This window comes from Patiria miniata, unplaced genomic scaffold (genome assembly GCF_015706575.1).
Source record: "Patiria miniata isolate m_02_andy unplaced genomic scaffold, ASM1570657v1 HiC_scaffold_22, whole genome shotgun sequence".
Taxonomy (NCBI): Eukaryota; Metazoa; Echinodermata; class Asteroidea; order Valvatida; family Asterinidae; genus Patiria; species Patiria miniata.
The window spans coordinates 15,983,045-16,010,738 of NW_024037061.1; the positions used below are offsets into that span (position 1 = coordinate 15,983,045).

Here is a 27,694-nt window from a genome sequence, read left to right on the forward strand (position 1 = left end):
CCCCGCCCTGCAAACAGGACGCTGGGAAGGGCTGATGAAGCTTATAAGCTCTCATTGGATAGATTTTGCCTGACCTGTGACATGCAGGTCATCACGGCCACGACCCTGCAAGGTTTTAAACGGTCGTTAAGACCGAGTCACTACTCATTTATTCCCGTTCATAAATGATTTTTTCGTTGAAAAGCGTAATAATCTAGGATTTTTTTTTCTGTAAAACGTATCTGTTTTGAAATTTTCCATTCCGTCACTTGCTCAGACCGCGCCGTGGAGGAAAAAAAAAGCTCCGTTTCGGATTCACGAAGGGCCAATTAGGCCCTAAATTGCATATTATGCAACGCTCAAAATGTGTCCACATGGGTCCGCAAAAAGGTATGAAATGTATATGCCTTTCTATGAGAAATTTTCGGATAGCATTTGCGCGCATTAGCTAACAGCTGCAGCTATATGTCTTTATATAGGTCATGTTAAGTTACCCACAATGCCATGCGTACTTCCTTCACAAGATTCTGTGAAGCTCATCAGCCCCCCCCCCCCCCCCTGTTTGCAGATGCAAGGACAGCCAAAAATAAATAATGAAATTAAGAAAGCAAACCTGTATCAATTTGTGTCTAATCTCTATTAACTGTTAAGGGTTAAATTATTAGATCTGTTTATTAAAAACCCCGACAAGATTGCCTCAGGATACACGTTTTAGAAAGACATGCATGCGGGCTAGTGCAATTGCCCGCGGGCTAGTTAAGTGTCTGTTTCAGTAGCCTGGATGGCTAGTGAACAAAAAAAAGTTAAGGTCGAACCCTGGCGTCCGTACAAAGTTGAACCTCGACGATTGAAAGTTGAACCACGACGTTTTGAAAGTTGAAGTACGAAATTTGAAAAGGTGAACCACGACGTTTTGAAAGTTGAAGCAGGCCTACGACGTTTGAAAAGTTGAACCACAACGTTTGGAAAGTTGAAGCACGACGTTTGAAAGTTGAACCACAACGTATGAAAAGTTAGAGCACAACGTCTGAAAAGTCTAACCACGACGTTTGAAAGTTGAACCACGACGTTTGAAAGTTGAAGTACGACCTTTGAAAGTTGAAGTACGACGTTTAAAAAGTTGGACCACGACGTTTGAAAAGTTGAAGCACGACATTTGAAAGTTGAACCACGACGTTTGAAAGCTGTTGAACCACGATTTTTGAAATTTGAACCACGACGTTTGCCTGTCCGTTTTAGAACACCATAGTTCACACGGTTCACACCAATCACGGATCCTATAGACACCAGGATAAACGACGGTTCTGAGCTCTAGTACAAAATGCACTCAGTGGACTTGCCTTAATTGGTTGGCGCGTAATCGCGAATTTTCCCAGATGTGCCATTGTGTTGGGTTTTCGCACGACATCTAAAACGGAAAAATTCATAAAACTGTAAGTAAAACTGCTTCTTATTTAAGATATAATATTGTTCCAAATTATTTTTAAAATAAATACTTCAGGATATAACAGATGGTATTGTGCAGTTTTTGTCTTCATAGATGAAGTATTTACCCGGAAAATAAACGTCAAATTTCGAGGAGAACACCGTTTACCCAAATTTCGTTTTTAATTAGGCTTTTATTAAAACGTTTTAGAGAGATAGGATGCCGAACCGATGAAACAAAAGCGAGATTTAATTGTTCACCTTAAAGCTAAAGATATTGTGCTCGACATTACCATGGTTATGTAGTTATCGCTTATCAGAATTCAATAATAAAGACCAAAAACGTAGACTCATGAATATTCAAAAATTTAATTCGCTGGCTTGACAGACTTCGAGGCCAGATCGGGCGAAGAGCCTTGCAAATCTGAAAGCCACCGCGCGCAGTAGTCTTTGTTGAAAAGGATCATGGTATTTGCCACCAGTACGGGCCGTTATCATGCGTCTAACCAGGAGTTGGGCCGAGTCGTTAATCCTTGTGTGTAGGATCCGTGCACCAGTGCAATGCCAAACTGCATGTGCAGTGCACCGATAACAAAATTCGATATTCAAATGCTATTGTGTTTAATGTAAGGTTGCAGAGTAAACAACAGTGACGTGTCACAGGAAGTTTGCACTACTACAAAAACCGGTCCCAGGGACTGCTATCCTCATATGCCTATCTTGTTCTTTGTGTGCAATAAGCCTTTGTACAATATCACTCGATTAGCATTTCATGTGTCACACTACAACAGGGCAGTGTGCATTTCATAACGTACTTCCAGCTGGTACAAACCCCGGCCATTACTGCAAGTAACGCAATCGAAATCATAAGCTAAACTACTGAAGCAACTGAAGTTGGGGTTGTATACGTGGTACAGTGGGATCCAAAATGCCCGTTCTTCAGAATATGATGTGGTATCTAGACGTTCGCACGGTGTTGCTGTGCGTGGTTGTCGTTCTGGTTCTTCGCTGGTTTTGGGGGCGACCTAAGAACCTCCCTCCTGGCCCCTGGGGGTTCCCACTCATCGGTTCCGTTCCGGCCATTGTACGTGAGATACGACGAGGTGTGGAACCCCACGATCTCTTCATGAGGTATGCTGCCAAGTACGGGCCCGTGTTTCGTCTGAAAGTCTTCAACAAGACAGTGGTGGTTCTCAATGACTACAACTCCGTGAAGGAAGCTTTCCAGCATCCTCAATTGAACGACAGACCGAAGGTGCTCTTGGCCGAGCTCTTCAAAAGCGAAGGTTTGTGGGAAAACTCGTCTATTACGTATATTTTGGCTTGTTATAATTATTTGCACATGTACAAGTATTTCGTGTTTTGTAAGCGTTTGTTATATTGTTTGAAAGCATTTGATATCTTCTCCATTTCTTGGATCGAACAGGTGTGGCAATGGCATCTGGTGAAAAATGGGTCGAGCTTCGTCGCTTCTGCCTGACCGTCCTCAGGAGCTTCGGAGTGGGCAAAACGAGCTTCGAGGAGAAGATCGGCACCGAAGCTGAGGAACTGATGAAGGAGATGTCTGCTTACAACGGGAAGCCCTTTGACCCCAAACCGCTGCTCATCAACGCAATATCCAACGTCATCTGCTCTGTCATTTTTGGGAAGCGCTACGAATATACAGACGGAGATTTCAAGAATCTTCTGTCTATGTTGGGAGAAAATGTCAAGTTGTTTGGATCTGGCGGTGTAATGCTTTTCTTCCCAGCTCTGCGTCATCTTCCATTCATGTCGACCGACAAGTTGGAATCGAATGTTAAGGCTATAGTGACATTCCTAATAAACGTCATCGACAACCATCGTGCCGGCTTCGACCCCGAAAATTTGGACGATTTCATCGATGTATACCTGATGGAAATTAGGAACAACCAAGCGAATGACAAGGCCGGTGCCAAACATGGTCATCTTACCGAGCACACTTTTACTGGAACCATAGCAAATCTCTTCGCGGCTGGTTCTGAGACTACGGCCACAACACTCCAGTGGGCCCTCCTGTACATGGCTGTTTACCCCGATATCCAGCAGCGAGTCCAGGCCGAGATCGACGCCGTGGTCGGTCGCAACCGGCTGCCCAGGATGGCCGACAAACCGGAGCTGAACTTCACCCGAGCCGTCATCTGGGAGGTTCAACGCATGACAACTATCGCTCCCTTGGGTGTCCCGCATGCTGCTGCGTCAGACACCCAGTTCCATGATTTCTTGATTCCTAAAGGTGCATTCCTTGTCCCCAACTTGTGGGCAGTAGCCCATGACCCCAAGGTATGGTCCGATCCCGATCAGTTCCAACCCGAGAGATTCCTAAACGACAAGGGAGAGGCAGTTCAGGCAGATGAGTTGATACCGTTTAGCGTTGGTCGTCGGAGCTGCATCGGTGAGCACCTGGCTAAGATGGAGTTGCTTATCTTCTTCAGCTTCTTCCTGCATCAGTTTACCTTCAAGAAACCAGACAACTCACCTCCACTAGCTTTGAAGGGACGGGGTGGGTTTACCTACTCGCCAAGGGAGTTTAACATCTGTGCAGCCAAGCGTGATTGAACAGTTTATCAAATTTGACAGATTTCGAGGAGCGTTGTGATTATGCAACGTTTGTACAAGGGTACAAGCAATTCCTCGTGCTGTTGGGCGGGAACTATAATTTTTGAAGTTCAAATTTGATAATCATACCCATCTAACCAGCAGTTTTGAACTAATCAATAACAAGCAAAATAAAGACAGACGTCTGTCTCAGTGAGAAGGGTTAGACATTACCATCCCAGGGACTGATGTGGATCAAGGTGTATGAAGTGGAGGCTGGGAGCGAGGTTGCGAGACATCCCGATACACTTATTATTAATAAGAAATAACGGAATACGGTGGCCCATTATGGACTCTGTTTCTACCACCAATTGGCAGTTCGTCATTCAAACAGTTTAATAGTAGACGAGAAGAAACTGCCAGTTTAAGAAGTTCAAAATTAATTTATGTATACTTCGATTGTTTATCCAACGCGGCTTAACTAATAAACTATGGGATTTTTTTTCTTCAAAATGGCTTGATATTTTCTCTCACGGTGGGGGCATTGAATTTGCTTGTTTGGTATTTTAATACTTATTAGTATAATACCAAGGTGTTTGCTAAAGATTTACATCACCAGTCTTTATGTATCGTCGTTTTTGTTGACAAATTTGAATATTCATTGTAGATTAATTTTCTTTCAACCACGCAAACCTTGGAAATAGTCTAGGTAAACAATCCATATCAGTTTCGGGGATTTCATGCCCTAATGGCCCTTTAGTAAATGGCAATATTTGTGTCATACATCTCTCCATTGTACTCACTTCGTATTCAAGTTCCCGCCATCTTCAAACATGCTTTTCACGAAATCATCAGGTTACGCCATAACACCGCGGGCAGCCACCAGAGACCCGCTCGCGAGCTGGGCAATGGTGGTTGACACCGGGCGGGTATGGCGTACATTCTTGACATTTGATCCAAAATAGAGATATCTCGATTAATGACAGGGATATAGAGGTATTCCTGTTAGGAACAGAGATATCTTCATAAATAATAAAGATATCTATATTATTAATAGTGATATCTCTATTATTTATAGAGATATCTCTATAAAAACAGAGATATCTATATTAATAATAGACATATCTCTATTTTGGATTAAATATCAAGTATGCACGCCATAGGCGGGGCAGACACGAGGATCGCGTGATGGCTAATCAAACGGGTACGGATTTTTTTAAAGGGAAATTGTAAAATGGTCTGATTCCCATCTCGTGAATACGAAGTCACAATGAGTTGATACCGTTTAGCGTTGGTCGTCGGAGCTGCATCGGTGAGCATCTGGCCTATGCGTTATCAAGCGTGAATAAATAGGCTACATGTGCATTGATCTTTAATACAAAAACTGCCAAATAGAAATAAATTTCACTGAAAAAAACAAACAAAAAAGAAACAAAGTTCATTCAAAGTAATCTGAATTGCTTCGTTCTTTGAAGTATACCCAGCACGATATGTGACAGAGGGGTACCCCCATGTCCCTATACCCCATACACACCCTAGCACACCCTAGCCGATTGTTACCTAGCACACACCCATATCTCAAAATATTCGTGAGATTCCGGTAACACAGTGACCAACACAAAAGAGGGGGTGGGGTTATCTCTGTCACATGTCTTGCTACATAAACATATCCATTTGAGGGGTTTGATCTTTAATCTGAAACCACTTGATTGAATGATGCAAGTAAACCGAACAATAAAAATATGACAGTCGACATGGTATTCTCTCATCAATAAAAACCTGTGTCGAGCAACAATAAAAAAAAAATTATTTCGCTTCAAATTTCAGCCAAAGTGTTGCATTGATATAACATTCAGCACAACGAGGATTGTGCGTGAACAAAAGATGAACTTTGACATGACTTAATTGCGTCATGATGAAAACAAAAGCATGTTGCCGCACGAATTGAAGGGGAGTCATGCCGATACCATAATACTCAGGGATCGATGTAGTCTATTTTTATACGTTCAGGCTGTTGGCAGCAAAATGAGTTAGTCTGAGGATCATACGAACGTCTGATATCCGTACGTACGTGCATGTATACATTTTCGCTCGTACCCCCCGCCCTGCAAACAGGCCGCTGGGACACGCCGATGAATTTTCGCTCTGATTGGATAGATTTTGCGTGACCTGTGACCTGCACGTCATCACGGCCACGACCCTGCAAGGAATTTAAACGGCCGTTAAGACCGAGTCATCACTCTTTTTTTTCCCATTCATAAATGCTTTTTTTTTTTTCGTTGAAAAGCGTTATCTGTTTTGTAAATTTTCAATTCTCGTTACTTGCTCAGGCTCCGTTTCGAAATCACGATAGGTCAAATTGCATATAATGCGACGCTCAAAATTTGTCCACATGGTCCGCAATAAAAAAAGAAATCCGTATCCGGTATAGGATGTGTGCATTTCTAAAGTAAAGTTTTCGAATAGCATTTGCGCGCATTGGCTAACTGCATGCGGTCTTAAACAGCTGCAGCCAGATGTTTTATACATAGGTCATGATAAGTTGTCCAGAATGCCACCCCAACTTCCTTCACTTGAAGATTCTGTGAAGCAACCTCGTCCCCAGTGCTTACTTTATTTCCAACACGGTTTCCAATAGTAAACCCTGGATAGGAAACTTTCTTCCTGTATCCTGATTCGATACTGCAATTGGCTAGTAATGGATTGTTATCATGTACTTGGTGTTGTTATTCACAACGTGCAGTACGTGTTTTCGCGATCATTCGTCCACGCCTTCTCAAAAATATTAATTTCCTTTGCAATTTGTTAATATTATGTGAAATGTGATACTGCATATTGTTTCGTTAAGATCGTAACAGTTTAATTGAATAAAAATCGTGTTTTCGTAACTCACGCCATGCTCGCGCTGCTACGAATTGACTCTGTTTTTACCCCAGACACCGCATGCAAAAACAAACGCTAATGTAACGCACATGCAGGCACCAGACTATTCCTCATTTGCATACGTGTTCAAAAATCTTGCACATGCAAATGATCCAATGCCAGGGTGAGAGAGCAGGCAGTGATGGGCGCGTACTGCTCGACACCCTGGGTACGAGGTTGTCTGTGAAGCTCATCAGCGTGTCCCAGCGCGCTGTTTGCAGGGCGGGGGGTACGAGCGAAATATACATTTTGTGCGACATCGCGCGCCAGCCAATCGGAGACGCCTTTAGAAGTAAAAGACGCAGTGTTATTTTACATAATCTGCACGCATATCATAATACACGAAATTAGTATAGGTAACAATCCAGGTATGTACAAAAGTGTACTCAGCTATGTACATAGAACAACATCCCCAAGTGCAGACAAGACATTTTCCCCAAAACCACCTTGTAGCCAAATCATCCCCCACCCATCCCAACTCAGCCCCTTCCCCCACAGCTCCCCTCCCCCGAACACGCACCTCCCTACCCCCAGTACACACAAGACATTGCCCCCAAACCACCTTGTAGCCAATCACCCCCACCCATCCCAACTCAGCCCCTTCCCCCACAGCTTCTCTCCCCAACACGCACCTTCCCACCCCCATTACAGACAAGACATTGCCCCAAAACTACCGTGAAGCCAAATCACCCCCACCCTTCCTAGCTCAGCTCCTTCCCCACAGCTCCCCTCCCCGACACGCACCTTCCCAACCCAAGTACAGGCAAGACATTTCCCCCAAACCACCTCGTAGCCCCAGCCCCCCCCCCCCCCCCCCCAACACACACACACACCCACACACCCACTATTTGATTTTACGGAGGTCGGGTGTCCGATGGGGAAAAAAATCTGTCCATTATAACCTCCAGCCCCCCCCCCCCCCCCCCCCATGAGAACCCTGGCTACGCCGCTGTACGTACAGGCCTTTTGATTTCTCTATGGGAAGTAGATGAGAGGTTGGAACAGAAGTGAGAATATTTGGAAGCCGATATCGATGCACGTTATTGTGAACCATGCCCTCCTGAGGACATTACTTTGGGTAAACAATCATTCTTCTCTTTTGTTGCGATGCGTGATGTAGAGTTGAGGGCAAGTCACAGTAGTGTTTTGTCTGCTACATACAGCGCGGCCGACCGAGCGAAGTTAAGTATACATTTTGGCGCCAGCCAATCGGAGACGCCTTTAGAAGTAAAGACGCATTGTTATTTTGCATAATCTGCACGCATATCATAATCCACGAAATTAGTATAAGTAACAATCCAGGTATGTACAAAAGTGTACTCAGCTATGTACATAGAACAACAACTAATACATGTAAATTGCAGCCTGGCGATAACCGAGGAGCTGTCAGTTCGAAACGTAAACAGCTATACAAAATGGATGTTGAAACCACTTGAAAAAGCTCGAAGTAAAAGACCTGCGTCAACTTTCGCATACATTGATCCTGGTGTCAAATTCCATGCCAGCTCTACCCGACTCGAGGGATAGAGAGTAACGCTGTGTCATCATGTCACCATGTCAATCATAATACCGAGGCCATTTTATATCTAAAGTCAAAGGTGTCGTTTTATCGCACGAAATGCAATAGGGTTGGCGCGCTCTAGGCGCCTATATATTGGAGCGTGCACTGCCACTAAACATCATACACTCTTTTTATGTACCTTGTCTGTTCTCGTATAGTGTAAAAACATCACTGAGTCTTCGGGTTGGTTTTATGCGTATTTTGGGGTGCCAAAATCGGACTAAATCTTTCCCAAGTCGTCAACGGTTTCGACAGTGGAAACATGTCTCTTCTTTATAATATGTTGTGGTATCTAGACCTGCGCACAGTGTTGCTGTGTGTGGTTGTCCTTCTGGTTCTTCGCTGGTTCTTGGGGCGACCTAAGAACCTCCCTCCTGGCCCCTGGGGATTCCCACTTATCGGTTCCGTTCTGGCCATTCATCGTGAGATGCGACGAGGCGTGGAACCCCACGATCTCTTCATGAGGTATGCTGCGAAGTACGGGCCCGTGTTTCGTCTGAAGATCTTCAACAAGACTGTAGTCGTCCTCAATGACTACACCTCCGTGAAGGAAGCTTTCCAACATCCTCAGCTGAACGACAGGCCTGACAATCTTTTAAATGAGCTCTTGAAAAGTGAAGGTAATCTGCAGCACTCGTTTTTTTTTGTTTTTTTTTCTTTGGTGTGGGGTTGAGTCGTATTACAGAGATTTTGTTTAAAATGACTCAAACTTACCAACTGAAAATGGGGCTTTATCAATTAAAGAAAACAGTTTATGGCCAGCGATCAGGGTGGGCCTGGGACGACCATCTTTCTCTTTTTTAACAATTCAACTTCAGCCACATGAAAGTATAAGTTGATACAAACTGAATTATCTAACCTTAATGTATACATAAAGAGCAGCTTTTGTGGAATTCGTCATTTCTTGCGCTACACTTTTTGATAAAAAAACCCAACATTTCATATTGTTCTCAAATAAGGTGACACTCGCAGGGCTTTTTTGGCCATGGAAAGTGTCATAGCATCCATTTTTGTACGGCCAGGACTGGGGAGTGGGGACTTTGGAAAGGTAAAAAAAAACGACTCTTGTAATTACTTGATTACACTCAGTCAAACTCTTTGTGTGAATACTATGACAATGCTTGAAGAAATAAAACCGGACAGTGTTAGTCAAAATACTCTGCTCTGTATTTGATAGGCGTAGCATTTGCCTCTGGTGAAAAATGGGTCGAGCTTCGTCGCTTCTGCCTGACCGTCCTCAGGAGCTTCGGAGTGGGCAAAACGAGCTTCGAAGAGAAGATCGGCACCGAAGCTGAGGAACTGATGAAGGAGATGTCTGCTTTAAACGGGAAGCCCTTTGACCCCAAACCACTGCTCATCAACGCAGTATCCAACGTCATCTGCTCTGTCATTTTCGGGAAGCGCTATGAATACGCAGACGGAGAGTTCAAGAATCTTCTGTCTATGTTGGGAGAAAATGCCAAGTTGTTTGGATCTGGCGGTGCAATGATTTTCTTCCCAGCCCTGCGCCATCTGCCATTCATGTCGGCTAACAAGTTGGAATCGAATGTTAAGGCTATAGAACTATTCCTAACAAGTATAATCGACAACCATCGTGCTGTCTTCGATCTCGACAATTTGGACGATTTCATCGATGTATACCTGATGGAACTTAGGAACAACCAAGCGAATGACAAGGCCGGTGCCAAACATGGTCATCTTACCGAGCACACTTTTACTGGAACCATAACAAATCTCTTCGCGGCTGGTTCTGAGACCACGGCCACAACGCTCCATTGGGCCCTCCTGTACATGGCTGTCTACCCCGATATCCAACAGCGAGTCCAGGCAGAGATCGACGCCGTGGTCGGTCGCAATCGGCTGCCCAGGATGGCCGACAAACCGGAACTGAACTTTACCCGAGCGGTCATCTGGGAGGTTCAACGCATGACAATTGTCGCTCCTTTGGGTATTCCGCATGCTGCTGCCTCAGACACCCAGTTCCATGGCTTCATGATTCCCAAGGGTTCACTCCTTGTCCCCAACTTGTGGGCGGTGGCCCGTGACCTCAAAGTATGGTCCGATCGCGATCAGTTCCGACCCGAGAGATTCCTTAACGACAAGGGAGAGGCAGTTCAGGCTGAGGAGTTGATACCGTTTAGCGTTGGTCGTCGGAGCTGCATCGGTGAGCACCTGGCTAAGATGGAGTTGTTTGTCTTCTTCAGCTTCTTCTTGCATCAGTTTACCTTCAAGAAACCAGACGACGCACCCCCACCAGCTTTGAAGGGAAGAGGTGGTTTAACCAACTCACCAAGGGTGTTTAACATCTGTGCCATGAAGCGCGAGTAACTATAATAGGGAGATGATGGTGGTTCCACTATCTCCTTTCTGCCTATGTCCAATTAATCTTGTCTTCTAAATAGCTGCAAACTTCAAAAGCCATGCCTGAATCTTAGGAAAGTCACCCAGACAAATCATGTACTCTTTTTATAATTGTGCTATACTTCCACGGTAGTCCTTTTGTCCACCACTCCATTCTAGAAATTAAAAGAACTACCACATTCTGTTGTAGAGTTGGGATGATTTGTTTCACTATCAATCAGTGTCAAGTGCTTGTCAGTGAAATCATTCCTAAATGACATAGACTTTAAAATTATAGGCCTACTACAATCACCAATGCGTCTAATTCGTTCCTTCTGAGTGGTTCTCCAATACTACACAGTCTGCTTGTGTATAAAACACCCAGGCAGATTTGACAGAGAAAAAAACGGAGACTAGAGTGTAGAGTGACTAGAGTGCCTAGAGTGATTCGACGCGTACAGTTAAACAAAACATACACAAACGTGCTCCTTCTGTAATTTTCAGAAATGAATGGATTTGGGGGATTAGTATTTCATAGCAAATATTGTTACACTGACTTGTTTGAAGTTTTGTATTCGTAGATGCTGGAAAAACCAAGAAAAACGTATGTTCTTGTAGTCTGGTTTCCTGACCCCACTTAAATTGAAATGGAGCAATTTATAGACGTCGGGGAATTGTAAGGTCAGGGACCCAGTCTAGAGGCTTGTACCTGTTCATAGATGTGTAATCGATTGCAAACAAAATTCAGACTAACTAAATATGGTAATTTGGTGGCAGTATTTGGAAAAACAGTTTCTTTCCAACGCTGGTAGGCCGAATAGCGTTGTAAATTGATAAAAAATACCACTTTTCTTGAAAATGTCAGCACATCAGGTGCCATGATTTTACAGGATGCTTTAGAATGTCATTTACTAATAACAGTCCAGTAAGGTATTTCACAATATTTCTAATCTTTCCATATTGGAACAGTTTGAAGGTCCGACAAGGACCAACCAAGTTTACAATAAATTCGATGTAGAAATGTATAATTACAAATTTAGTTTAAAAGTTCGTTCCTTAAAACTGTAATCAAATTTAAAAAGAAGCAATCAATGCTGGGCCCATGCAGCTGGCTAGAGCTTTAGCTGTAGCTGTAGTCAAATCTTACTCGTTTCAAAGACGGTGCGCGATGTATGTGTAAAAAACAATTCTGATTTCCAAAATGGTGACGGTTTCATTGTAGAAAAGAATGTTTAAATTTCTTTTTACACAATAATTTCTTGTAATTATAATAGTATTATGCGATCGCTCGTCCAAGCCCTCTCACTTGTTTTTGAATTTTTATGATACATATTTATCTTTTCATTTATTACCTTATCGTTTATGGGTTCCCCTATTTGTAACTTTTCCACCTGTTTTCACTGTTTTAAGTCTAACTTGTAACGTTTTTGTACTTTTCATGGAAATCTCGTGTTTTTAGATAGAAAATTAAGGTCCTTTTGTAAATTACCTCTTTCTTTTATAGATCTTTTAAAATTTGTGAAGCGCTTTGAGACATTTTGTGTAAAGCGCTATATAAGTAAAGTAAAGTCTGTCCCGAGCCTATATGGCCCATCAGGCCGGCGTTTATCTCCGGTTTCCTTGGCATGAAACGACTGAGAATTTTTCTATTCCCCTTGGACAGGATGCCAGTCCATCGCAGGTTACTCCCTAGCTAATGCTGGTACCCATTTATACTCCTGGGTGGAGAGAGGCAAGTGGGGATTAAGTGCCTTGCCCAAGGACACAACGTATGGCCGGCAGCTGGATTTGAACCCCTGACCCTCTGATCATGAGTCACGAACCCTTACCGCTTGGCCACATCACTTCCCTCTTTTCATTTATTACCTTATCGTTTGATGGGTCCCCCCCATTCGTAACTTTTCCAGCTGTTTTAACTGTTTTAAGTCTAACTTGTAGCTTGTTTGTACTTTTCATAGAAACTTCGTGTTTTTTTAGGAAGAAAATTAAGGTCCTTCTGTAAATTACCACTTTCCTTTATAGATCTTTTAAATTTGTGAAGCACTTTGAGACATTTTGTGTAAAGCGCTATACCAGTGTCATTATTATTATCATATAATATTATTCGATCCATTATGATGGATTTTTTTTAATCAATTGCTAATTATTACAATAAATTGTCCAAAGTAAGAAAGGCGAGATTATAAATTCTAGGAAAGACAATTAAATGAGAATGTATAAGTTATATTTTGGGAAAGAAAATTAATTGTACAAAAGTGTAGAGTCCCTAACAATAGAAACACCAATTTTAAATTGCAAACCATATCATTCGATTTGGAATTGACTAACTGAGTGATTTCAGTGACTTCTTATTAATTGTTCGTTTCTCTTGTAGATTTGACAGCACATAAAAGACTTCATACTTACTTCAGTTTTCAAATTGAACTTATCATTCACAAAATTTATTGACAATTAATTAAAGTAGTTTTGGGCGGCGAAACGTTGGTACATGTAAATTAATAAAATGCATACAAACATAGTGGTCAGCCCCATCCATCCAAACCCCTCCCCAACAGCCACCATCCCCCACAGCAGCTCCTCATCCATACAGCTACCCACCCCTGTACAGACAAGACATTGCCCCCAAAACCACCTTGTAGCCAAATCACCCCCACCCATCCCAACTCAGCCCCTTCCCCACAGCTCCCCTTCCCCAACACGCACCTCCCCACCCCAAGTACAGACAAGACATTGCCCCCAAACCTCCTTGTAGCCAAATCACCCCCACCCATCCCAACTCAGCCCCTTCCCCACAGCTCCCCTCCCCCGACATGCACCTCCCCACCCCAAGTACAGACAAGACATTGCCCCCAAAACCACCTTGTAGCCAAATCACCCCCACCCATCCCAACTCAGCCCCTTCCCCACAGCTCCCCTTCCCCAACACGCACCTCCCCACCCCAAGTACAGACAAGACATTGCCCCCAAACCTCCTTGTAGCCAAATCACCCCCACCCATCCCAACTCAGCCCCTTCCCCACAGCTCCCCTCCCCCGACACGCACCTCCCCACCCCAAGTACAGACAAGACATTGCCCCAAAACTACCGTGAAGCCAAATCACCCCCACCCGTCTCAACTCATCCCCTTCCCCACGGCTCCCCTCCCCCCAACACGCACTTCCCCACCCCAAGTACAGACAAGACATTTCCCCAAAACCCTTATGTCAAAATGCTCTTATTTTAACCAGAATTCATTTCCTGGGCTGAAATTTGGACTTAATATCCCTTTTCTAAAACTCTTCCATTTGCGACGCATCAACCCACCTTGGAAATTCCTAGTTTTTGAATAAAATCCATCTATCTATTTCGTGAAAAACTTGTGGGGTACCAAAACGGTACCCCGCAAGTCGGTGGGCATTCCTTGTGGGGTACCTCCCATTGTTCCGGTACCCCATAAGACAGTGTTTGTACGCACACACACACACCCACACACACTATTTGATTTTACGGAGGTCGGGTGTCCGATGGGAAAAAAACCTGTCTACCTTTCAGCACATATGAAATTGTTTTGCGCCCCTCCATTGTAACCTCCAGCCCCCAACACGCCCCCCCCCCCCCCCCCCCCCCCAGGATGAGAACCCTGGCTACGCCGCTGTACGTACAGGCCTTTTGATTTCTCTATGGGAAGTAGGTGAGAGGTTGGAACAGAAGTGAGAATATTTGGAAGCCGATATCGATGCACGTTATTGTGAACCATGCCCTCCTGAGGACAATACTTTGGGTAAACAATCATTCTTCTCTTTTGTTGCGATGCGTGATGTAGAGTTGAGGGCAAGTCACAGTAGTGTTTTGTCTGCTACATACAGCGCGGCCGACCTTAGTTAGTAGGAGCACGGACCATTTACACACCGCCGACGTACATACTTATTAGCGTCGAGGATTCACCACCGTCCCCGCATGTTATTAGTGTCGTCCTAAACCCAGGAACGGTATGCGTAAACTGTCCATAATTATCACGGCGAGGTTCATGGCAGGCGAACAAAGACCCGGCAATTATCGACTTGAATTCAATTAAGTCTAGACATGTATGTGTGTTTAGAGTCGAGGTTGGACCCATTGTGTGCTCTCCAGGTTAACCCCGAGCGTTCCCCCAAGTTTTTTGATAAAACGGATGAAAACAATTCTATCGCCAGTAATCGGTTTGCAAAGTATACGAGACACATCAGTCTTTGTACTGATGACGGCACACTTTGTTTACTGGTGCGCTTTTCTATAGGGTTACGAAACCGTCGTCCCCGCCAGGCTCCCATAGGAAAGCACACGTGTAAACAAAGTGTAATGTCATCAGTAAGACTTATTAGGAAAGAGGTATGGAGCGATTCTTCAGAAATTGAAACTAAGTATTTTAATAGCTACACAATGGATGATGAAATAGTATTGAAACCACTTGAAAAAGCTCGAGGTAAAAGACCTGGGCAACAACAAAACTGATTTAATTTGCGTCGACTTTCGCACACAGTGACCCTGCAGGGTGTCAAATTCCATGCCAGCTCTACCCGCGACCCTGGTAATATGCTGTGTCAGCATGCCACCATAATCAAACAACGTGACCGAGGTCATGTTATATCTACAGATCAAAGGTGTCGTTTTATCGCACGAAATGCAATGATAGTATTATAAGAGACTCTCAGTATGCACTGACACTAAACATAGTACAGTCTTTTCATGCGCCTTCCTGGTCTCGTACACGTAGTATATAAACATCACAGGTCTTCAGGTTGGTTTTAAACAGCTGCAGCCAGATGTTTTATACATAGGTCATGATAAGTTACCCAGAATGCCATCCGAACTTCCTTCACTTGAAGATTCTGTGAAGCTCATCAGCGTGTCCCAGCGCCCTGTTTGCAGGGCGGGGGTACGAGCGAAGTATACATTTTGTGCGACATCGCGCGCCAGCCAATCGGAGACGCCTTTAGAAGTAAAGACGCAGTGTTATTTTGCATAATCTGTACGCATATCATAATCCACGAAATTAGTATAGGTAACAATCCAGGTATGTACAAACGTGTACCCAGCTATGTACATAGAACAACATACCACAACAACTAATACATGTAAATTGCAGCCTGGCGATAACCGAGGAGCTGTCAGTTCGAAACGTAAACAGCTATACAAAATGGATAATAAAATGTTGAGACCACTTGAAAAAGCTCGAAGTAAAAGACTTGCGTCAACTTTCGCATACATTAATTCTGGTGTCAAATTCCATGCCAGCTCTACCCGACTCGAGGGATAGAGAGTAACGCTGGTTCATCATGTCACCATGTCAATCAATAATACCGAGGCCATTTTATATCTAAAGTCAAAGGTGTCGTTTTATCGCACGGAATGCAATCGGGTTGGCGCGCTCTAGGCGCCTATATAAGCGTGCACTGCCACTAAACATCATACACTCTTTTCATGTACCTTGTCTGTTCTCGTATAGTGTATAAACATCACTTGGTCTTCAGGTTGGTTTTTATGCGTCTTTTGGGGAGCCAAAATCGGACCAAATCTTTCCCAAGGTTTCGACAGTGGAAACATGTCTCTTCTTAATAACATGTTGTGGTATCTAGACCTGCGCACAGTGTTGCTGTGCGTGGTTGTCCTTCTGGTTCTTCGCTGGTTTTTGGGGCGACCTAAGAACCTCCCACCTGGCCCCTGGGGATTCCCACTCATCGGTTCCGTTCCGGCCATTATTCGTGAGGTACGACGAGGCGTGGAACCCCACGATCTCTTCATGAGGTATGCTGCCAAGTTCGGACCCGTGTTTCGTCTGCAGATCCTCAACAAGACTGTGGTAGTCCTCAATGACTACACCTCCGTGAAGGAAGCTTTTCAACATCCTCAGCTGAACGACAGACCTAAACTGCTTTTCACCAAGCTCTTCAGAAGTGAAGGTAATTTGCAGCCCTTTTTTTACTCTAACTAGTCACAAACTGAAAATGGGGCTTTATAAATTAAAGAATCAAGGCACTTTATAGCAAGCGATATTGGGACGACCATCTAAAAGAGAAAGCTTTCTCTTTTTTAACAATTCAACTTCAGCCACATGAAAGTTTAAGTTGATACAAACTGGATTATCTAACCTTAATGTATAATCCACATAAAGAGCCGCTTTTGTGGAATTCGTCATATCTTGGGCTACAAAACAGTTCATATCGCTCTCCAATATTAGGTGACACTCACGAGGAGTGAAAAGTAAAATACTTATTGACAATCAAAAACAGCTTACTCGAAGATGTACTCAAGTTGTTTGTTTATAAATTAACTGCTTAAAGGGAATATACAAAATTTGCAAACATCAAAAAAAAAAAACTACCAAGTTTTTGCAAAATACGTTAATAGGATGTTGGTAAATGACAGCCTGAAGCATCCTGTAAAATTATGGCACCTGGTATACTGTCATTTTCAAGAAAAGTGGTATTTTTGTATCAATTTCCAACGCTGATCGGCCGATCAGCGTTGGAAACAACTGGCTTTTTTTTCAAATACTGGCCCCAATTGACCATTGCACTTGTTTGCAATCGATTACAAACCTATGAACGGGTACGAGCCAGCTAGACTGGTTCCCTGACCTTACAATTCCCCAATGTATGTAAACTGCTCTGTTTCTTCTTATATGGAGTCAGGGAACCAGACTACAGGAAAATGATCGTTTTTCTTGGTTTTTATAGCATTTTCGAACCCAAAACCTCCAAAAAGTCAGTGCAACTATATTTGCTTTATATTTCCAACCCCCCAATTCCATCCATTTCTGAAAATTACAGCAAAAGCAAATGATGTATATTCCCTTTAAGCATTGAGTACTTTCTTCTTCTTTTTTATTTTTCATTTTTTTTTTTTTGGGGGGGGGGGGGCTTTTTTTGGCCAGGACTCAGGATCAAAGAAGGGACTATGGAAAGACAAAAAACAACGACTCTTGTATTACTTGCTATTAAAGTTGCTATATAGCACTCAGTCAAACTCTTTGTGGGAATATAATGACAGGACAATGACAGGAAAATCCAGACAGTGTTATTCAAAATACTCTGCTTTGTATTTGATAGGCGTAGGAATGGCATCTGGTGAAAAATGGATTGAGCTTCGTCGCTTCTGCCTGACCGTCCTCAGGAGCTTCGGAGTGGGCAAAACGAGCTTCGAGGAGAAGATCGGCACTGAAGCTGAGGAACTGATGAAGGAGATGTCTGCTTTCAACGGGAAGCCCTTTGACCCCAAACCGCTGCTCAGCAACGCAGTATCCAACGTCATCTGCTCTGTCATTTTCGGGAAGCGCTATGAATACGCAGACGGAGAGTTCAAGAATCTTCTGTCTATGTTGGGCGAAAATGTCAAGTTGTTTGGATCTGGCGGTGCAATGCTTTTCTTCCCAGCCCTCCGCTATCTGCCATTCATGTCGACTGACAAGTTGGAATCCAATATGGAGGCCATACGGCTATTCCTAACACGTATAATCGACAATCACCGTGCCATCTTCGATCTTGACAATTTGGACGATTTCATTGATGCATACCTAATGGAACTTAAGGCCGGTGCCAAACATGTTCATCTTACCGAGCACTCTTTTACTGGAACCGTAGGAAATTTGTTCGGGGCTGGTACTGAGACCACAGGCACTACGCTCCAGTGGGCCCTCCTGTACATGGCTGTCTACCCCGAGATCCAACAGCGAGTCCAGGCCGAGATCGACGCCGTGGTCGGTCGCAACCGGCTGCCCAGGATGGCCGACAAACCAGAACTGAACTTCACCCGAGCGGTCATTTGGGAGGTTCAACGCATGACAATTATCGCTCCTTTAGGTGTGGCGCATGCTGCTGCCTCAGACACCCAGTTCCATGGTTTCGTGATTCCTAAAGGTGCCTTGCTTGTCCCAAATCTCTGGGCGGTGGCCCATGACCCCAAAGTATGGTCCGATCCCAATAAGTTCCAACCCGAGAGATTCCTTAACGACAAGGGAGAGGCAGTTCAGGCTGAGGAGTTGATACCGTTTAGCGTTGGTCGTCGGAGCTGCATCGGTGAGCACCTGGCTAAGATGGAGTTGTTTATCTTCTTCAGCTTCTTCCTGCATCAGTTCACATTCAAGAAACCAGACGACTCACCTCCACTTACTTTGAAGGGAAGAGGTGGTTTCACCAACTCACCAAGGGTGTTTAACATCTGTGCAGCCAAGCGTGATTGAACAGTTAATCAGATGGTTGACTTTAATTTGAAGATATTCGCGCGTATTCTGTAGAAAGACCATGACCTAAAATTACTCCCAAAAATGAGAGCTTGTAACATTTCAAATAAAATGGTATAGGGATAAAATCTCTCATAACTGATTGAGCCCGACTCAGTTACATCGTTAATACCGCGCCGTTTGCAAAGTTTCAGTTTTGTGCAGTGATGTGGAAGCCAGGATATTGATGACAGTAAATCTAAGTTAATCATCATTTTTTTTGTTTTATAATATTTTTCTCATAGATATATGTGAATGCCTAGTATAGCTGGTGGAGCAGAGTCCAATAAACTGACATCTTAATATTTCATTTGAGACTACTTTGCATGAACCGCCAAGGTGCGCCCATCATGAAGCAACAACGTAACATTCATTTTATTGTCTGCTTTTAGAGTAAAAACTGCACTGTAAACATTTCACGAAATGGAGTTCCATTGTCACGTGCTCAATGGAAGGTAGTGCCGGTGAAGCGTGAATATCCGACTCCATGAAATATGGACTCGTTGGTAGTACTGCGCACTAGTTGATAAGGCCAAAAAAAAAAGTCTCCGGTTTCTGGTATGGAGCTTGCCCAAAAAGTGGTGCGGCGACGCGGCTTTTTTTTTTTTTTACCTGATTTTTTTGCTTTAAATGTCGGCTGATGACTGCAAATGGTGCCCGACTAAACTTAGTGCAAATATATGGGAGTCCAGAGAGGCCACATAAAGCTTATTCTCGACCATAACCCAATCTAAAAACACGTTAAAATTGTGCAGCAGCAGGATTCCAGTCAAACCAGTGAGTTTGGCGGTTTTGAGACATCATCTTTCATTGAAAAAAAAACTTTTTCATTTTGCCGACGCGCATGGCTACGGCGACGCGCGCGCATACCAGAAACCGGAGACTTTTTTTTTTGGCCTAACAGGCCTATTTATAGGCCTGTATGGGATAGTGACTTGTCACGTGAGAGGGATTAACCAATTATAGGGATAAGGAGTCCGATTTTCACAGGAGTCCGATTTTCATTTGACACCGGAGATGGGTGACTGTAAATAACTTCGGGTAACGTTGAATTTGTTGTCTTTGATCATATTTGCGCCAATACTGCAGTACATGCAATTATGATTGTAGATGGTCTGTGGGCTAGACCGATAGTATTGTAACGGACAGTCTATGCAGTACTTTTAATGTCATTGCTTTTCTAACACTAGTGCTCTGGCGGAGGGGCTCCGGCGGCGCGCACCTGACCTGGTTTTGAGTCTGGCTAGCGCGCGCTCCGGAAATAGGCTCTATAAATAGGTTGCTTAAGTGGGTTTCTTTTGTTGGGGGACGCGGGAAAGGCAAGATGCCGGGGTCATTGTAGGTTGTTACAATTGTATACATTTGTTCAGACTGTGTATTTCTATGCTGGGAATCAGCAGTCGTGGTACTGGTAGCAGTGTGGCAGGTTGACCACAGAGTTGTTGTGCTGAATAAATAAGAGTTTCTTCAGAAGTTGGAAATCCTGTGTTTGTCCCCTTTTCTTGCGTTTGGCCGGACTCGGAGGACAAGAACCCAATAAGTTCCCGTTACAGTATTTATGCAGTGGGTGGATTTTAACCTTTTTCTCCGGGAATAAGTTACCGTGATCGAGGAATCCTCGCGGTACAGGTTCGAGTCACCGTTTTGTACCAGAATGTTTTTCTTTACCAATCTGAGGCTTGGATGATTTTTTTCATCTCAATGAAGGTCAGTCATTGCAAAAATGATGATAAGACCATGATGAATCTGCGACAGAGAAAAATTTCCAATTTTGTTAGGGAATACTAACAATTGACTTTCCATAGACTTTGTACACAACCACTGAAGTAGCGTCAGGTTGCAACATTCTTTCCGATTTTTTTTAAAGGGAAATAAAATCTGAATTTCATTAAGGCCTACGTTCCAATTCATTTTTTTTTTCTAATTTCATATTTTTTTTCTCATGTTTCTGAGAGAAGTGAAGTCCAAAACGCCATAGCGTACACCGGGCCCGTGCGGATGTCGTTTGGGAAAAAAATCGCGGCCCGTGACCGCTAAGTATGGTCTGATCCCGATCAGTTCAAACCCGAGAGATTCCTAAACGACAAAGGGGAGGCAGTTCAGGCAGCTCAGCACAATGGCTAAGATGAAGATGTTTATCTTCTTCAGTGTCTTCATGCATCATCAGTTTACCAAATAACTCACCCCCGTTTTCTCTACACGGAGGGGTTGCTTTCTTACGCAATGCCAAATTTCGACCTACGCGCTATATCAAATGTGGATAAAAACATGTACACCAATCTTACCAATTTACCATATAAAAAGTAATTTCATTCTAATAAGCTACCAATGTTAAATCAAACACAGTCTGATATCTTGTCATTTTTTCTTCAAAAGTCTTATATAATTACCAGATACATGTATATACAGTTCTGCACGTGGTTGTTACGCAGAGTTTTAAGCTTGAATTATAACGATAGAGTCGTGTAAGATTACATCCCCTCTTCGTGAACAAAACTTTTTAAAATGAACTTGAACAAAAAAAATATTACGTCATGATCGAAACAAAATTGTATTTTGAAGAACAAATATAGTCTTGCCGATATATTAACTCGGGATATTATTAGTTATCCCGCGAATGCAACACGGAATGCATTTTCCGCGTGAGATAACGAATTTTTAATCACAACGTAACATTGTACCTGACGCATCCTACAACTTAAATGATAGCTCAGCCTAGTAATACTGCAAGGTGATAATAGTGTTGAAACCTCTGAAAAAGCTCGGAGAAGAAAGACACGCACAAAAACAGAACTGATTTTTACATGGCGTCGCGTCGGTCGCACCACGAATAGACCTAAGATGACGTATCGGCTTTGTTTATGAGCTTTCCAATGGGGGCGAAGTCGGGACGCCAGACGAGTAGGAACCGTCTACCGCATAGGAAAGCGCACACGTAAACAAAGCGTGACGTCATTAGGTCTCAGGCCTATTAAGTGACGTATCGTGTGCACAAAGTTCATAGACGATACTGTTGTGTTGCTAAACACTACCGGGATCGACGAGGACAAAACTCAAAGAAATATAAATACGGAGACCAATTCTGGGTCCAAATAATTTATTTCTGACAACTCAACTGAACATAAGATAAGATTACATCGTGAAGCGAACAGTAATAAATGTTGGGCGTTGTCGACGGCGCCTCTAGACCAACTGCGCCGAGTACAATACAGTGGTTGACTTATAAAGACAGCCTTGCATAACATGACAATTGCATTACTTAAATTCCAATCGGCCCTGCAGCCGCAGACCACATTTAAAGGAAACACAATAATGCTTCACAACAATACGCTTCGTGGTTTACCAATTCCAGCTCTACGATAGGGAGAAAGCCATCACAATCACCATTACAAACAAGCTTTCGCACGTAACAGGTCATTGTTGATAGGTGTAGTCGTAACACACGAATGCCTTTCCCTCAATTGTGTGTATGAAAATAGCTAGGAGTGTTCAAGGACTGTAACTGTGCATTGACTACACACGGTACATGTACCTTGTCTGCACCACAGGTTGTTATCTGTGGGGCAAACTTTATCGGACAAAATCCCTTCCCAAAGTCATCAAATGAACTTTCGATTTGCAAGATATGTCCGTTCTTCAGAACATGATGTGGTTGCTGGACGTTCGCACAGTGTTGCTGTGTGTGGTTGTCCTTCTGGTTCTTCGCTGGTTCTTGGGGCGACCGAAGAACCTCCCACCTGGCCCCTGGGGGTTCCCACTCATCGGTTCCGTTCCGGCCATTGTACGTGAGATACGACGAGGCGTGGAACCCCACGATCTCTTCATCAGGTATGCTGCCAAGTACGGGCCCGTGTTTCGTCTGCAGATCTTCAACAAGACTGCGGTGGTCCTCAATGACTACACCTCCGTGAAGGAAGCTTTCCAGCATCCTCAACTACAGGACCGACCTGAAATGCTTATTCAGAAGATTTTGAGCGATGGTAAGAGCACTAATTTGTAATCAATTCTACACACATCCATCGCTTGAGAATGATCTTTGAGATTCGGGGGGATCATACCGGCCGGGGAGAAAATCTTTTTCATTTTCCCAAGTTCGGCTTTCTTCGATCACTCTGACAAAAGAAAAACTCGAAATTCCAGTTGACTTCTTCCATGTTTATAACAAATTAAAAAATTAACTGCGATGATTTACCAATTATTTTTGAAGGAGTTGCCACGATTTCCGGCCAGCCCTGGGTCGAACTCCGTCGCTTCTGCCTAACCGCCCTCAGGAGCTTCGGAGTGGGCAAAACGAGCTTCGAAGAGAAGATCGGCACCGAAGCTGAGGAACTGGTGAAGGAGATGTCTGCCTTCAACGGGAAGTCCTTTAATCCAAAACACTTACTCGGCAACGCCGTTTCCAACGTTATTTGTTCAGTTGTCTTCGGCAAACGCTACGAGTACACCGACAAAGAGTTTGAGAGGCTGCTCTTTTTACTCGCCCGTAATTTCGAGTTGTTGGGATCTGGTGGCGCCATCAATTACTTCCCAGAACTTCGACATGTGCCATTTTTGCCGACCAGTGAAATTGTGTCGAATTTCAAGGAGATCCGGGAGTTCCTACTAAAAGTCATTGACAAGCATCGTGCTGCCTTTGACGCAGATGATCTGAGAGACTTCATTGATGTATACCTGGTGGAAGTCAAGAACAACCAAGCAAAAGACGACATCGGGGAGGAACACGGCTACCTGACAGACGATAACTTGGTTGGAACCATAGAAAATATCTTCGCTGCTGGTTCTGAGACCACGGCCACTACCCTCCAGTGGGCCCTCCTGTACATGGCTGTCTACCCCGAGATCCAGCAGCGAGTCCAGACAGAGATCGACGCCGTGGTCGGTCGTAACCGGCTGCCCAGGATGGCCGACAAACCGGAACTGAATTTCACTCGGGCCGTCATCTGGGAGGTTCAACGCTTGAGTTTGATTGTACCCTTCGGTGTTCCGCATGCTGCTGCCTCAGACACCCAGTTCCATGGATTCATGATTCCCAAGGGTGCATTCCTTGTTCCCAACTTGTGGGCGGTGGCCCGCGACCCCAAAGTATGGTCCGATCCTGATCAGTTCCAACCCGAGAGATTCCTTAACGACAAGGGAGAGGCAGTTCAGGCAGATGAGTTGATACCGTTTAGCGTTGGTCGTCGGAGCTGCATCGGTGAGCACCTGGCTAAGGTGGAGTTGCTTATCTTCTTCAGTTTCTTCCTGCATCAGTTTACTTTCAAGAAACCAGACAACTCGTCTCCACTGTCTCTAAAAGGAAAGAATGGTATCACCTACTCGCCAGAAGAATTTGACATCTGCGCCATGAAGCGCGAGTGAAAACGTAGTTTGTTGCTGTAGGTTCCACTATCTTCTTTCTTCTTATTTCCAAATTTATTTTGTTTTCTAGTTAGCAAACTTTCAAGAGTATTGCATCTTCGAGAATTTCCAACACTACATTGCGACAGTATGCTTGTGTATAAAACACCCATTCAAATATGTAACAGTTCGTCTGTGTGCAATTTTTTAGTGTTATCTAGTCAAATCTGACTAAAGTGCTTCGAACTGTTTAAGGTTCTACAGAGAAGAAGTGGCTAAGATGGACTTGTTTACCTTCTTCAGATTCTTCATGCATCAGTTTTCTACTAAGAAACATTTTGCAAAAGTCTTATCAGATATATCAGTTTCAGATTCACAAATCTGCACGTGGTTGTTCTGTGGGGTTATGTCGATAAGTAGTAGACTCTGGAATAGTGACAGATAATATTTTACTCTTTGGAGATTGAAATAGGTCGAGGTATTCGGGGCTGGCACCACGAGGAGAAAAAAAAGGAAATTCCCCAGATACCACATCCATTAGGTTTTTTCCCTTATACTAACCCCTTGAAGTGCCATTTCAATTCGCCGTGCATCGTTTCTTAAAAAATAACAAAATGTCCGATTGGAACTTTTCGAATTCCACTTTTTATATTAATTGCTTTCCATTTTGGTCATTCCCTGATTTACTTATTAAGTTAAAATTGCATTTACAGTATCTTCGATCTTTGAAGGGTTTAATCTTTAATCCGAGCCTAATCGATTGACACAATTAAACCGAAGAATAAAGACATGACAGATGACATAATATTCTCTCATTGTTGAAAACCTGTGTCGGTTCAACAATTTAAACCTTACTATAAACGATTTCGTTCCAAAATTCGGTTAAACTGTCGCGTTGATAACGTTCGGCACGATGAGGATTCTGCGTGAACAAAAGATGAACTTCGACATGACTTCATTGCATCAGTTTTCTTTCAAGAAACCAGACAACTCAATGCCTGTGCCTTCTCGTGGAAGGCTTGGTATATCTTACAGGTTGGTATAATCAGGAGTGAACGTTGCATCCTGATGAAAACAAAAGGACTTTGCACCAAGAATTATATTCATAGGAGTCATGCCGATACCAATTCACTCAGGGACCGATATAAAAATACTTCGACTTATACCTGATGTTACAAGAAATGTCCAAATTCTTCGCGTAAACTTAAATCACCTTAGCGATGTCGTTTCATTTGTTTCTTTGTAATGTTGTACAATATTTATAATAGTTGCTTTACAATTATGCAGTAATCTCGTATGCTTTTTATTTCATTGTGGGGTATTGTATTTGTAATGTACTGTATTATTTTGCACATGTGTGTATAGTAATTTTTATAGTCATGCAGTAATCGCGTATGCTTTTATTTTATTTCATTGTGTTGTATTGTATTTGTAATGCATTATATTTTGTACATGTGTGTGTGTGTGTGATCATGCAGGGGCCCAATGGCAACAATTTTTTAAAAACTGTTTGGGCACACCCTGGGTAAAAAAAAATGTAATAAAGAAATAAATCCTTTTAGGCTGTTTGCAGCAAAACACGGAGTCTGAGGATTATACGTTCACATAATGACGTGACTACTTTTCGTGCGACATCGCGCGCCAGCCAATCGGAGACGCCTATACGGCAGATAGGTGATGGGATCGTGCCTTTGATGATACAAGCATCATGCTTGAAGCGTGGCATTTGGCACAAAGTCAAATATGTCATGAACAAGACATTTGGCTATAGGGCCATCGCAGAAGTTTCTTTGAAAAAAATATCTAGGTAGAATAACAAGCAATGGCAGCCATTTTGAAAATCCTAAAATTGCCTGTTATTCTACCTATATTTTTTCAAAGGACACATCTCCGATGGCCCTATTCTCAAATATCTTTCTCATGACATACTCTGACTGTGTGAGAAAATCCATGCTTGTGTCATTAAACTGCAGTGGCATAAATCTGTGCCGACGAGTGGGGGGGAGGGGGGATAACCAAAATCCTAAAATTTCCCGGCCATGGAAATTTTTAAAAACTTTTGTACGTTGTTTCTCCACTTTTCAGTGCTTTTGAATACATTTTAGTTGATGGGACGTTCGGAAAATACCTAAAAATCTGCTTTTTTTTCTCATCACAAAAAAGTGGGGGGGGGGATGATTCAATAGCCCCCCCCCCCGGGTCGGGGGATTTATACCCCCCACCCCCATCCCCCGGGATTTACACCCCTGCATCAAAGGCACAATTCCCCTATCTGCTGGAGTCATGTAGAGCAGAAATTTCGCCAAAGCCGTCTATTGATCAATACCCTTTTGTTGTCATACAACATCGGGCGGGTCCACGAAAGATGGCGCCCACTGAATGGTCAGAAGTCGGAGGTCAATATGCAGTGTTGTTTTGCATAATCTGCACGCATAATAAGTATATCATAGTCTACAGAATGAGTAGGTCACTTTCCTCATATGTACGAAAGTACATGTACACACAACTATGATTTATATAAACAGCATACACATATACTTTCGCATACATTGTTCCTGCGTCAAATTCCATGCCAGCTCTGCCCGACCCTAGCGATAAAGAGTAATGCTGTGTCTTCGCTCCCAGCACTACCGGCTCTCTCACCCTGGTATTTGATCATTTGCATGTTCACAAATCTTGCACATGTAGGGCCTATGCAAAGTAGGAATAGTCTGGTGCCTGGCTGTGTTTTAAGTCAGTGTTTGTTTGTTTGCTCGACACCATGGGAACGAGATTGTCTAAATATGGACTCCGTGCAAAGGTGCCCCCTCACCTAGTACCTGCAAGAAGGCCGGAGACGCTGTATTCTTCCCGCACATCCAGAATATAATTAGTTGCAATGTGCGTATTTCGCGCCATGCACATGCGCGCGCGACACGCGCGACACGCGCATGCTGTATGTCCCGTCCACGGGGCTCTCAAAAGTGGTAAAAAAAAAAACTTCACTTGTTGACGCACGAAGCCATTAACTATTGTTATTATGTACTTTTGGAATCCTAGCAACTTGTAATGTTGTATTCCCATTCGTACTCCAAGTTATAGGAATAGCTAGGGCCCTCGTTCGCTCAAAAATATGTCACAATTGTTTACTCAAAGTATTCCGGCTAATAAGGAGGGCATGGTTCATGATAACGTGGGTTGTTATCTGCTCCAATTAGATTTTCTGTCCGTTCCGCAACCTTTCCCGTACTTTCCACATGAAAGCCGTCACGATGGTACAAGAAAGTTCCAACGGTTTGTTCTTCATGATAATGCATTAACCATGAAAATCCCCTTCAGTGACATTTGAAGCAAGATAT

The 27,694-nt window shown here is 43.4% G+C and overlaps 4 protein-coding genes across 4 annotated transcripts; all 4 read left to right on the forward strand.

Annotated features, from left to right (window-relative positions):
* The first annotated feature begins 1,999 nt into the window (after nucleotides 1-1,999).
* Nucleotides 2,000-5,325, forward strand: LOC119730500 (cytochrome P450 2J2-like). Its single transcript, XM_038203455.1, has 2 exons — nucleotides 2,000-2,690; nucleotides 2,831-5,325. The coding sequence occupies exons 1-2, from the start codon at nucleotides 2,333-2,335 to the stop codon at nucleotides 3,979-3,981; spliced, it is 1,509 nt and encodes a 502-aa protein (XP_038059383.1). The 5' UTR covers nucleotides 2,000-2,332; the 3' UTR covers nucleotides 3,982-5,325.
* Nucleotides 5,326-7,878: 2,553 nt separating this feature from the next.
* Nucleotides 7,879-11,320, forward strand: LOC119730932 (cytochrome P450 2J6-like). Its single transcript, XM_038204002.1, has 2 exons — nucleotides 7,879-9,063; nucleotides 9,621-11,320. The coding sequence occupies exons 1-2, from the start codon at nucleotides 8,706-8,708 to the stop codon at nucleotides 10,769-10,771; spliced, it is 1,509 nt and encodes a 502-aa protein (XP_038059930.1). The 5' UTR covers nucleotides 7,879-8,705; the 3' UTR covers nucleotides 10,772-11,320.
* Nucleotides 11,321-15,707: 4,387 nt separating this feature from the next.
* Nucleotides 15,708-19,564, forward strand: LOC119729960 (cytochrome P450 2J6-like). Its single transcript, XM_038202753.1, has 2 exons — nucleotides 15,708-16,701; nucleotides 17,851-19,564. Exons 1-2 carry the CDS (start codon nucleotides 16,344-16,346, stop codon nucleotides 18,978-18,980), a joined length of 1,488 nt encoding a protein of 495 aa, XP_038058681.1. The 5' UTR covers nucleotides 15,708-16,343; the 3' UTR covers nucleotides 18,981-19,564.
* A 2,463-nt stretch (nucleotides 19,565-22,027) lies between these two features.
* Nucleotides 22,028-25,940, forward strand: LOC119729961 (cytochrome P450 2J6-like). Its single transcript, XM_038202754.1, has 2 exons — nucleotides 22,028-22,999; nucleotides 23,227-25,940. The coding sequence occupies exons 1-2, from the start codon at nucleotides 22,645-22,647 to the stop codon at nucleotides 24,375-24,377; spliced, it is 1,506 nt and encodes a 501-aa protein (XP_038058682.1). The 5' UTR covers nucleotides 22,028-22,644; the 3' UTR covers nucleotides 24,378-25,940.
* The last annotated feature ends 1,754 nt before the right edge of the window (nucleotides 25,941-27,694 follow it).